This window comes from Marmota monax, unplaced genomic scaffold, assembly GCF_021218885.2.
Source record: "Marmota monax isolate L192 unplaced genomic scaffold, Marmota_monax_Labrador192_F-V1.1 WCK01_AAM20220418_F8-fsc00089, whole genome shotgun sequence".
NCBI lineage: Eukaryota > Metazoa > Chordata > Mammalia > Rodentia > Sciuridae > Marmota > Marmota monax.
Window position 1 is genome coordinate 5,697,939 of NW_026694744.1, and position 13,089 is coordinate 5,711,027.

Below are 13,089 nucleotides of genomic sequence, written 5' to 3' on the forward strand. Positions count from 1 at the left end.
CTCTGATACTAAAGAGTGAAAGAAAACCTAGAATTAGTCTCTCCGTATTGCAAGCAAGTCTTTCAACTGCAGCCTGTAAAAACACAACTGTCTACCTCCTTGTTCCTACCTCCCCAGAGGTCCAGGGGCAGAGGGCCAGCCCTTGCAGAGACTTGGACAGAGAAGATTAGGAATGGTTTTCTAAGACCTCTCATATCTGGCTCTTCCCAGTTAATGCTACCAGCATAAGACCTTACTTCATTTGTTCAATGCAGACTTTGGAAGCACATTAGGGCAGGAGCAGAAGGACTAGGTAACACCTAGAGGCCCCAAAGTGGAAATGTTCCTTTTCTGTCAGCACTGCTGGAGAAATCTGCCCCATTAGATTGTTTTTCTTCAGTTTCAACAACATGGCTACTTGGAGGCAAATTTCTAAATCTTTCAAGGCTTAAGAATATATAGTTTCTCAAAGAAAGGCTGAAAGTCTTTCTCTTCTATCTCCATGGCTTTGCCATCTGGGTCACTGTTGGGAACACCTGGGTCGACCTACAAACTGACTTTTCCAGGGTGTGGAGGTCTAATTCAGGGGTGGGAGGAAGGGGGGGGGCACTTTTAGTCACTGCTGTTTGGAAGGCACTCACACACACTTCAAGTACTCCTGTCTTTCCCTAGCAGTAGCAATTACAACCATCTTCTCTTGGCCCTGAATTATACATGTGACCCCAAGCACCACTGGGGCTTTCCCTAAGGGAAGACAAACTGCCATGAACATTGGGGGCTGGGGGGGGGAGCATGTGTGTCTCTCTGTGTGGTCCACAGCCGGACACACAAACCCCACCAGTCAGTTAGAAACAAGTTGAACACGGCAGCCCCTGGCCACCTGGTTTCAGCTTTATCTTAAACCCTGCTGCTCTGTCCAGCTTTTCTTCCCCCAAGCCTCCCGAAAAATAAAGCACCAAGTTGCCCTAGGCGGCAGCGGCCCTAGGTGCAAAGAAAACCGGCGCGGCCCCTACCTCGAGAGCTTTGCAATCTTCACAAAGCTGAAGACATCCATGCAGGCAGCGGGGGATCCCAGAGCCGGGCGACTTTGTTGCCCCTTCTCACGCCAGCAACAGCAGCCTCAGCAGCCCCATCGCGGGGACCTCAGCGCGCCTGGGGCTCTGGTGGCAGCGGCGGCGGTGGCGGCGGCGGCCGGGCAGAGCCTGCACCTGGAGGCGGCGGCTGCTACCCCCCTCCGGCCGTGAGCTGCGTGTGCATCCCCGAGCAGGACCATTGATGGGCGCTGGCGCTGGGAAAACTCAATGGAGAGGGAGCCAGGCTGGGCGCGAGCGGCGGGGAGGGGGCGGGGAGAGCGGCCCGGGTCTTGCGCCCCGCCCCGTGCGCTCCGCCCGGGGACGACCCGATGCCCTGCGAAGGCAAGGCCAGGCGAGGGGCACTGCTCCTGCTCCCTGGCCCTTGGGACCCTGTGCCCCACACGCCGAAGAGCACAGACTGAGCCTGGAGGCGGCGGGCAAGCTTGGCACACGCGCACGCACCCCTCACGGCACTGCAGCTGCCTCCCAGCCTCCTTCCCCTAGCCGAGTCCCTTCTCCTCTCCCCACCCCCATCCGCCTGGGGGGGAGGGGGCACTCTCCTGTCACCCGCTGCTTGTGCCTCCAGATCTGAAAGATCTAGTCGAACGGTCAATGGCACCAGGGAGGACCCTGAACGCTACCCCGTCTCCCCAAACCCAAGGAGAGCCCTGCAACCGCAGGCTGCCCAAAGCCTTGGTTTGTTCAGTAAACAAAACTAGCGTTCGGGAAGGAGCAGGGTTGACTGAGACTGGATAATTTGTCAAGGGGAAGGCAAGGGAGATGCACAGCGCAGCGGGCTCAATTTGGAGAGCGCAGAGTTTCCACTGCTTCCCCACCGACTGCTGGGGCAAGATGTGACAACTGGGTTGGCCGGGAAGGTGTGTTCTTTGGACAGCGGCACCACAGCGGCAACAGCAGGAGGCATGGGGGGCGGGTGGGCGCGGTAAACACAACACAGCTGCTCTTTACTAGAGGCGGATTGCGCTGAGGGTCCCAGGCGCTGTGGTGCAGAGGCTAATTTGATTGGGGCTCGGAAGCTAAAGGCAGAGAAGGGATAAGAATGGGGGGTCTGGCCGGCAGAGCGAGTTGCTTTTTTTTTTTTTTTTTTTAATTGAGCGGTGGGTGAAGACTGGAAAGGGGGAAAAAAAAAAAAAAAAAAACCTTGCCCGAGAAACAAAATCACAGAAGCACAAACACTCACCTTAGGCAGAGTAAACTCCAAGTTGCAGCCATTTAGAACTCCTCGCCTTCTCTTTTACATAATTGTCTTGGACAATCACGCCCGTTCATTAACTCATTCAATCTCCCGGGAGGCTCGGGCTTCCTGGGGCCCCTTTCTCTTCTTGGAGCCTCAAAGCCTGTTCTCCAAAAGCCTTTAAAATTTCTCCCCAGACTCTCTGAAGGTCAGCTGGCCGCACAAAGTGCTCCCACCCAGCAGCGTTTACTTGGTAGCAGGGCCACCGCAAAGAAAAGATACCACCCGCGAAATGTTGGAGGATCTAGCCAGTGCGTCTAGCTTTCTGAGGGGATTAAGGAAAAGGAAATAGATTTAAACTTCCCAGACTTCTGCTCCTATACTGGTCTGCTGTTATATTTAAAGTCTTCAATATTCAAGCCTAGTACTTCCACGTTTTTTAAGGCATTTCTTTTATAATTAAACATGAAATCAGTAGCAATCTGCACAATCTAAATTATTTCAAACTCGGGCATAAAATCACATTTTTGAATAAACAGAATCAATTTTCCTTTAGCTTCTTGCACGCAGACCAGTTTAATGAACGCAGTTACTTTTCATGGATCAGAGAAAGGCAAGAGAGACCTTGGCTTTTGAACCCCGTATTGTTTGTGTAAAATAATTATGATTTGGGTCTTCACTGTGCTTTATAATTTTAAAAGCACTTTTGCATTTGAGTCTCATAGCAACCCTGTCACATAAGTAAGGCAATGTGTTTAAAAAAGAGAAATCTTTTCTTTTTATGCCATAATCCATTCTCAATGTACCAAAGAGATGTTTTTTAAAACTTGGGTCAGATAAGGTTACTTGTCTGATCCAAACTCTGCAAAAGCTCTCCATTCTTCTTTGAGATGAAGTTGCACTCCTACAACAACCAACAAGGCTCCATCTCTGACTTCTGCCTCTCACTCTTCTCCTGCCCCCTCCCCACACTGGGCTCCAGCAACACAGACCTCCTTTCTCTTCTTCAAACTCTGTACATATCATTCAACCTAAGACTCTTTGCTATGGTTGTCCCCTCAACCTGGGATACTCTTCCCTCAGACATTTGCATGGACAGTTCTTTACCCTATGAAGTCTTTGCACAAATATCATTTCTAAAATATCAAGTTTGGAAAAACCTATTTAAAAGAGCAAGGTCCTCACACCCTGGACTGCAAGTCCCTATTAACTGGTTATTTTGGGATTTTGCTTTCTTGTTTCCATAGTACTTATCACCCACCAGCACACTAGATCATGTATTTTTTTTTTTTAAGTCCAAGCAGGGCTTGAAATTGAAACTTTATTTGGTGGTCCAAAATCCATTATGGCTTCTTATCTGAATCTTCCACTGGAATGAAAGCTCTATAAGGAAAGGGATCTTTGTTTTTGTTGTTGTTATTCCTTTTCTTTTTCTTTTTTTTTTTTTTTTTTTTTTGCTTTGTTGTTTTTACTGATGGATCCCAAATGCCTAGAACAGTTACCTGGATGTAGAAGGCCCTTAATAAATATTTGTTGAGTGAATCATTCAATTGACAGCCAAATAAAAGCTGGTCAAGCATTCCCTGTGAGTTCTGAAGCCTCTAAGTCCTCATGGATGTTTGTCCCTTCCCACTGCTCTCTTTTTCCTGCATCCTTTGTCCTCTTTGGGGTTGTTAATGATGGAAGTAAGGTCCTCTCATTTTTTTCAGTTGTTTATTTTTTTTCTCTTCACCCTTACTACCCCTTCTCAATAGAGAGGTCACCAACACCTTCCTTTATCTCTGAGGCAACAATATCTGGTATCACAAGACCAGCTCTTGATTGGGAGAAAAGGACTACAGCGATGGCTTTGGAGAATGTATTTTGGAAAAGTGCTTCTTTTTGATAGCATGATAATTTAGATGCCTTTTTTTTTTAAAAAAGAATACCCTATTAATCAAGAATTATTAGGGGATAAGGGTATATAGCTCAGTGCTAAAGCACATGATTAGCATGCATAAAATGCTAAGTTCAATCCCTAAGCACCAAAAAAATTTATAAAAGGAATTATTCTAGGTACCAATTTCTTCTTATTCAAAACAGTAAAAGTGACAGGAAATAGGCATTGTATTTACTTATAGACAGCCTCCCTTCAAGACATCTGGACTACCTGGAACAGCTTGCTACTCAGCTTCTTCCTGTGCCAATTTCTACACTACAATTATGAATGGTGCAGATGCTGATGCTTCACAACAAAATAGGCACCAGGGGAATGACTGGCTTCTCCAGGTCTTTATGCTCCTCTGATACACTAATTATCTAGTGTGCTTTTTAATGGATTGATAGCATTTTCTAAAACAAAGAGATTCTCCTCCTCCTTCTTTGTTTCTCATTAATGTAAAAATGGAAGAATCTGCTCCCCTGAAACATGCTAACACCGCCAGTTTATACCTTTGAGCCATCCTGGCAGTCAGGTAGATATTTGAGTACCTGTTCTCTCAGCCCTATCCTCTCTGTCTGTGCCAGGTGTGTGTGGCAGAGCATGGGAGAGGCTTCTTTTTCTAGCAGGAAATGAATCAGCCTAAAATAAACAAAAGCCAAGGAGTGGGATCTTGGGAATCTCTGTGATTTTCTGAAAGCTCCAGCCTGGATAATTTCTAAGGCCCCTTCTAGATCTTACAGGGACTTGCCCATCACAAACCATATTTCCTAGTCTTGAAAATCTATTTAATTTGCTTTTCATAGATTTAAGTGACATTTGGTCATTTCTGAAAAGCAGGCAAATTTTCAAACATTTTTGAATGTGCTCATGAATAAGTGACTCAGGGTCATCAAATCTGCAGAAAGACTGCAACTTCTCTAAGATCCAGTTTTCCCACCTGTAAAATAGAAATAATAATTAATACCTACTTTAGCTAGACTGAACACTTGGAATTGGATTACATTTGAATTAGGCACATGGAGGCTAAATCTAGGCTTTTCACAACTATCTTAACCATTGACATTACTGTTAGGAGAAATTTCAGCCTTTAAGATGACCACTTTGAGCCAAACATGGTGGCACATACCTGTAATCACAGCTATACAGGATGCTACAACAGGAGGATGACAAATTTGAGGCCAGCCTTGGCAATTTATCAAGACTCTGTCTCAAAATAAATTTTAAAAGGGGACTGAAAGTGTAGTTCAGTGGTGGAGCACTTGCCTAGCATGCACAAGGCACTGGGTTCATTTCTCAGGAGAGGGGGTGCAGACATCACTACTTTGAAAGTTAAAACATCTGCTTGGATTTATCAAAGGTGAGCCCTATTGCTTAAGAATCAAACTGTTTCCTAATTGGTCAACAAAGCCCTAAGATGAGGTATCTTTTATGTTCTGGGGATTTGTCAGAGGAAAGAGGAAGGATTTCTACATCACTGTTAAGGCCTTATCTAGATCTGGTGTTGGGAATCTGCTATTGGGCTGGATGTTCCATACAGGAGAGCCAATGAGGTTCTTTTGCTGCAAATTGTAATAGAGAGAGCCCCATGCATTTCTCCACCATCTGGCCTCAGTCCTGACAACAATAGCAACTCAAAGTAAGGTGGCCATTCATTCAATAAATATTTACAGCAGTTCACCTATATGCCATGGACTGTTTGTTCTAAGCACTGCAAGATAGACCAGGCAACAGGCAAGATTCTGCTCACATAGAACCTATATTGTAATAGGGAAGGTAGATAAGAAACAACAAAACAAAACCTTGTTTAAATTAAAAAATAGCAGATAAAGTTGTGCAGAGAATTTGTCACTTTGATTAAAAGTGAGTGACCATGTAGCCACTAAAGATCAAGTGGTTGGGAAAGACTACACTAAGGAGGCAACATTTAATGTGTGATAGGGTGGACAGGAAGGAGGCTGTCACTCAACATTCATGTGCAACAGCAAAGACAGACAAGGATAGAGTCTCTGCTATTGTCTGTTTGACAAATCGGAAGGCAGCCAGTTTAAATGGGTATTGTGTTCATAGAAATGAGACTGGAGGACTTTGTAGTGGTGAGATTGGATGGGGCTCAGCAGGTCAAGTTAAACTGTTCAACTGTTACCATGGAATGAGAAGACTTAGGAGGTATTTTAGCACCAATGTGGTAATGTCCAATTTATATCTTGAATGACCACTCTTGAGGGAAATGAGCATGGGGCACAGAAATGACTTTGGAGCCTATTATAATAGTAGTGGTAGTGGCTCAGAGAGGATCATGACAAGGAAGTGGCAAACAGTGGTGAGGTTTGGGGTATGTGTTGAACAAGGTTTGTTGATGAATTGGTTGTAGGAGGCAGAGAGAAAAAATAATAAAGAAAAAGTTAATATTTTATGTTATTTTTAAAATACCCTGGTTTAAAGATGGTAAACAAAAATGGGAAGAGTTTTACCTACTTCTGTGCTCATATGCTCTGCCTTCTCCCATTTGTCCATGAACTCTTGTGCTGAGACGGCTGACCCTCCTGATATGTGATCATCACCTCTCTTGCTTGATCAAGGCCCCCATCCTGATACTTTCTCTTTCTCCTACATCAGCATTTTTCCTTGAACTGCTGGGTCATTCTTAGATGCCTTCAATAATGCTCTTTTCATCCATTTTTTAAAATTATCTTACCCCCCACACTTGTCTTCCTTCAGCTAAATCCAATTGTTCTGGCCTTTACATTAAAACTTCTTTATCAAGCTCTGTACTTGCTATCCCACTGTATCCTGAATCTTTTCCATCTGTTTTCTTTTTTCTTTGTTCTTTTTTTGTGGGAATGGAAATTGAACTGAGGGACAGTACCACTGAGATACATCTCCAGCCTTCCTCCCACCTTTTTTTAAAGAATATGTCTTGCTAAGTTGCTGAAGCTAGGTTTGAACTTGTGACATTCCCACCTCAACCTCCCAAGTAGCTGCAACTACAGGTATGCACCACCCTGCCTGGCTATTCCATCAGTTTTCTTATACCCTTACAATCAACACTCCACTCCATTGAAACCATTCTCGTCCATGTAACCAGGAACATTCATGTAGCTAACTAACTCTAATGGCCAATGTTTGGTCCTTACTGTATTTCACTAAGCTGATCATTCACTCTTCCTTGAAACATTTTCTTCACTGGGCTTTGAGGATATCATACTGTACTGGCTTTCTTTCTTCTTTCTTCTTTCCTATTTGCTCCTTCTCAATATTTTCTTTTCTACTCTTCTGTCACTGTGTCTCATCTTGAAAACATGTAAACATTAGAATGCCCTGGAGTTCAGTCCTACACTTTCTTCTATTTGAGTGTCTATGCTTATTTCTTAGTGAGTTTTATCATTTTGAACATCAACTACATGCAACTATTCCCACATGTATATCTCTGGCCTGGATTTCTCTACTACAGATCATCTACTGAACATCTCCATCAGATGTTAATAGGTATCTTGAACTTCATATATCCTAAAACTAATTTCCATAGAGAAGACCCCTCCCTCCAGTCTTCAGCTGTAATATCAACTCCATCCTTCTAGTTGCTCAGTTCCAAAATCCAGGAGCCACCTGTGACTTTTCCTTTTTAACTTCACCAAAAATAAATCATCAAATCTTGCAGTTATACTTTCAAAAGAGATCCATGCTGTTTATGTATCTTACCAACTCCACCACTGCCACTTATGCAACAACTTACTAACTATAGTCTCCCTGCTTTGCCCACTGGCCCTATACTCAACAGACCTTGTTCTGACTGCCAGGAAAGTTTTCTAGATAGCAGAAAAGTCTTTTTTTTTGTGACAAATAGAAAAACCCTACTCTCCAGCACTGTTTATTCATCTTTGTTTTATTCTTCTCCATCACACATCATACCATAAGATACTTTATTATTTCTCCTACTAGAATGTAAGCTACATAAGGCAAGGGGGAAGGATCAATGAATGGATGAATAAATGAATAAATGATGTCTTATAAAAGTAAAGTTAATTCCTTAGAGTCACACATATTTAGCAAAAAAAAAAAAAAAGTGAAGATCAGAAGCCACTGTTCTTGTCTTATACCACTTAATGCCTCTTACAGATAGAAGATTGTTGGGGGAGGAGGGGCAACTAGAGATAAAGAAGGAAGGCTTCCTAGAGGTGATGATATCAAGTCATAGAGGGTATTACATTTAGTTATCCTACAGGTAAGGATGGGGATTTAGTGGGCTTTTGTGGTATGGGACACAACATAAGAAGATAGTCTAGGGCAACGAAAATTGCTGTGTATGCAGGCAAAGTGGGAACTCTGTTGCTGCTTGGTTCTACAAAGAGAAGAGAAAAGTGAGAGATGAAACTGGAGATGCAGGCAGGGACAATATCATGGAATATGAATATATATATATATCCTATTGGTCAATGGGCTTCCAATTTTAACAGAAAAAAAATATATGTTTTTCTCCAAAATCAATTCTTTCCCAAGAACTCCAATGCAAAAGGAAAATATAGAATAAGATTTCTCTGAGTGAGGAGGGAATTAAGACTCCAGCCCAAATGGCACCCCCTTTTCTCCCCTCCAAGGCACTACTGTAGGCTTCATATGATTTCATACATGGTTTGAGAACCATGGTGTTAGTGTTGGGGAGTAATGGACTGGCTTAAAGTATGAGATGATCTTGTCAGATGGATACTTTAATTATATACTTTGAAAGTTGCGGGGAGAAGACTGGAAATAAGAAGTCCAGTCAGGAGAAGTTTGTGGCTCAGTGGCAGACCAATTGCCTAGCATGTATGAGGCCCTGGGTTTCATCTCTAGCATTAAAAAGTCTAAATATTAGAATATAGAAGGAATCTATGACAGACTTAAAAGAGATAGAACATTATGTTGGGGATAAAATCATCAGGATTAAATATTTGATTATGTATGGAGTCAAGAGGGGGGAAGTCAATGAATCCTCTCAGATGTCAAATGTGTATGTCAGGGGTTATGGGGGTGACCCTAACTCCATTCTCAGAGGTGCCTGAGAAGCAGGAATTTTTAAGGAAAGCAATGAAATTCCTTTGTCACATCCTGGCTGTAAAATGCCCAGTTGATGTCCACAGGATGTTAGATCTATAAGCCTAAACCCAAGGGCAATTGTGACACATAAATGAGCCACTAAATATGATGAATTTAGTACATATGTTAACATACCTTCTACAGAGGGATTCATTTTGATTAATGAAATGATATTCACAGAGATGGACTTGGCATCTGCTATGGATTGAATCTGCAATGTCCCTCCAAGTGTCATGTATATGTTCAGAGGTGGGGACTTTGGGAAATGAGTGGATCTTGGGGGCTTTGATCTCATTAGTGGATTAATTCATTGATAGCTGGATGGATGGCTGGGAAGTAGAACCTATTTGGAGGAAGTTTGTCACTAGGGACAAGCCCTGAAAGCATTTATCTTCTCTCAGACTCTTCGTCTCTTTTTCTCCTTTCTGGTGGCCATTAGTTGAACAGTATTCTCCACTGCATGCTCCCAAACACAATATACGATCTTATTTCAGGTCCAAAGCAATGAAGTTATCCAACCATGGACTGAAACCTTTGAAACCATGAGCCAAAATAAATGTTTCCCCATTGAAGTTGTTTTTTCAGGAATTCTGGTCATAGTGACACAAGGCTGATTCATACAAGACCTGAAGACAAAAGATTATTGAGAAATTAGGAAAAAACTAGTAACAATAGCAAAGAAAGGATGGTTTTCTTCCTTCCTTCCTCTTTTCCTTCCTTCCTCTACTCTTCTCCCCTCTCTTCTTTAATTTTCTATCTTGCATATATTTCTTAATATTTTACAGAGGATGGAGGAGGAACTAGAACATAGAAGACAAGATAAGCTAGTTTTAATTATTATTATTTTAGTATTAAATAAAGATATGAATGATATCATGCATTTGTAAGGTTCAATTTTTCTAAATGCTTTTGTTCTGTTAGTTCTGGAAGTAACCCTGGAAGTTAGGCAAAGAAGGTATTATTATCCCATTTTAGGGATGACAAAAGGTGAGACCAGAAAAGCTAAGTGATGACAATAATTCTTAGTAAGTATGATTATTATATTATGAGAAACATTTTTTTCTGGTAATAAATCTAGCATCATAAGGGGAACTTTTGAATACAGATTTATGGAATAAAAATGTCTCAAGTTCTACCAGTATGGTTCAATTTTTTCTTATATTTAATTATATTAAAGAAGACTCAAATGTTTTAAATGCCATACAGGGCATTAGAATGAACAACAGACAAGGCCCTAGCATGTCCTGCTGGGTCCCATTCCCAAATCTGTAAGTAGAAGTGACCCTTAGAATGTTACTTAACTTGTCTTAGGGTTGACTCCCTCAACTGTAAGTTTAATAGGTTAAAACAAGTTCCCATGTTCTTATTCCCTTTCCCTTCTCTTGCAATGTAGATATACAAGTGAATCTTCCTGCAGGTCAAGAGAAGTATAATGTTTTGAGATTTTATCTACTTTGGTCATCCTGTAATCAAGAAGGTTAGTTTTTACAGGAAGGCACTCAAGATCAGAAACTTTTACCAGTTAATCATATATTTATAAAATAGAAAATTATTAGCTCAGCTCCCTATGAGCTGAACTTTGATTCAGGTCAAGAAACATATTTGCTATATAAACTTTCCACTAGGCTTCATTACATCACCTCATTTCCTTTACATATTTATCCCCACCCTCTCTCACCCATTTTTCTCAGGAATATACCCAAAGTCTACCAATGTAGGATTATAATCACTGTTTTTCCTCTGAATCTCCTTTGTCAGATGAATTATGGAAAGAAAAGGGGGAAGAGGTCATTTAGAAGATCCCTCTGGTGTATAATTGTCAGAATATGAATTCTTAATGTGACATACCCGGTAACAATATTTTGAATTCTTATGCAATATTAAAAAAACTATAAAACCTCATATTTGCCTGAGAAATTTTAATATTTCAAACTCATTTTAAAACTCTCAGATCCAGACTCACTGTTACGCTGTCTTTCTGACATAGTATTCCTGCTCCTTTGCCCCAGACTAGACAAAACCAATCAGACCACTTTGAATAACAGCACTTCTGCCTGATGGATAAATTGCTCTAATCATGAAGACTATCACAAGGGTGAACTTTAAGTAAAATGTATGTATGTTCAATAATGTCTGACTTGAAAGGAGTTATTCCACGATTATGAATCTCTCATTCCTATATTAATTTATTATTTTACTTATTAATTCACTCAATTAATATTTATTGAAGATCTACCATATGCCATCTACTATATACTAGGCACTGTGAAGAGGTAATCTACTCTTACCCACCTTGATTTCCAGAGCTATACCAGACACTGTTGCCAGCCCAACCAGCATGTTCTCACTCTTTCTATGTGGAAATGAAGCCCTTTTCAAGACTACCTAAGGACCCCATTCCCCAAAAAGAATCTAGTACTCCTGTCTTCCCGCATTGTTCCCTGCCTCTAAATGAAGTAATGTAATTTTGGGTTGTAGTCATCATCTTGCAACTATGAGGCAACAAGTGTAAAAACAGAAAGTGAAGATTTTGAGGATAGTGGGATACAAGCAAGGAAGAGTTTGGCCCTAGCCAAATACTGTGTTCTAAAGCCAAAATGGAATGTTAGATTTCAAATATTCATTTAGGAGATAATTAAATCTCTTTTTTTTTGTCATCCTTCTTGAGCCAATGATAATCAGATATTCTGTTACTTGTACTGAATGCATGCCTAATTGATACAGGGAGTTAGCAACTATTGTGAGAGGACAGCATAAAATCATTTTTCAAATAACTATAAGACATTCAGTAAGGCAACAATATAAATAATTAGAGTATAGGCCAGATAGTCATCAGGATACTCCACATTGATATAATGCTTTCCTGCTTAGAAAGGTTTCTGTACATGTAGTCTCAGGCTTATCAATCCTTTGGGGCAGCGATTATTACCTCCAATTTATAAATAACAATACTGAGGCCCTAGGAGGTTAAGTGATTTGCCAGAGATCACACAGCAAGCAAACTAGAAGCAACAATCCTTACACACATGCATTGTAATTTCTAATTTACTGAGTTTTCAAATATATCACAGCCACCTCACTCAGCCCAGTGGTCATGGGGACTGAGAAAACCATGAAAGTCAGAGATAGGAAGATGGGGAAGGTAAACCATGTTTGAAGGAGGGAGACTCATGGGGCTGGGAAACATAAATCTCCAGAGAGCAGGGGTTGGGGGCAACCTTCTGACCTGGACCTTAAAGCATGAGAGGGAACATGCACATCCACAATACACTAAATTGAAAAAAAAAAAAAACTATAAGTAAATAGCAGAAAGATCAGTAGAATAGAGGGAAGGAAACTGTGGATGGGAGGAAGGAAGGGAAGGGGATGTACTGGGTACTGACTTAGAACAAATTATATTCCATGTTTTTATAATTTTATCAAAATAAATTCTGTTGTCATGTATAACTAAAAAGAACCAATAAAAATAATACAAATAATAATAAATGTTAGAGAAGATGTAGAGATAAAGGAACACTTTTTCACTGCTGTTGAGATGTAAAGTAGTACAACCACTGTGGAAGTCAGTATGGATGTTCCTCAAAAGACTAGGCATGGAGCCACCATATGAGCCAGCTATACCACTCTTAAGTGTTTAACCTAAAGAATTAAAGTCATCATACTATAGTGATACATGTATTTCCATATTTATAGAAGTACAATTCACAATAGCCAAACTGTGAAACCAGCCTAGTTATCCATCAATAGGTGAATGAATAAAGAAAATGTAATATACATACACAATAGAGTTTTATTCAAACATAAAGAAAAATGAAATATGGCATTTGGAGGAAAATGGATGGAATGAG

The 13,089-nt window shown here is 41.1% G+C and overlaps 1 protein-coding gene across 5 annotated transcripts in view; it reads right to left on the reverse strand.

Moving 5' to 3' along the window:
* Positions 1-13,089, reverse strand: part of Frmpd4 (FERM and PDZ domain containing 4) — an 810,201-nt gene that overhangs the window by 564,087 nt on the left and 233,025 nt on the right. For 2 of the 5 annotated variants that reach the window (XM_058572587.1, XM_058572589.1), the window contains exon 1: positions 993-2,065. The exons of 1 other annotated variant lie outside the window; for it this stretch is intronic. In XM_058572587.1, coding sequence (XP_058428570.1) covers positions 993-1,033 — 41 coding nt within the window. In that variant the 5' untranslated portion in view covers positions 1,034-2,065. Of the gene's footprint in view, positions 1-992; positions 2,066-2,253; positions 2,696-13,089 lie in introns of those variants that run through there. 2 more of the 5 variants (XM_058572588.1, XM_058572591.1) reach the window with 2 other exon arrangements.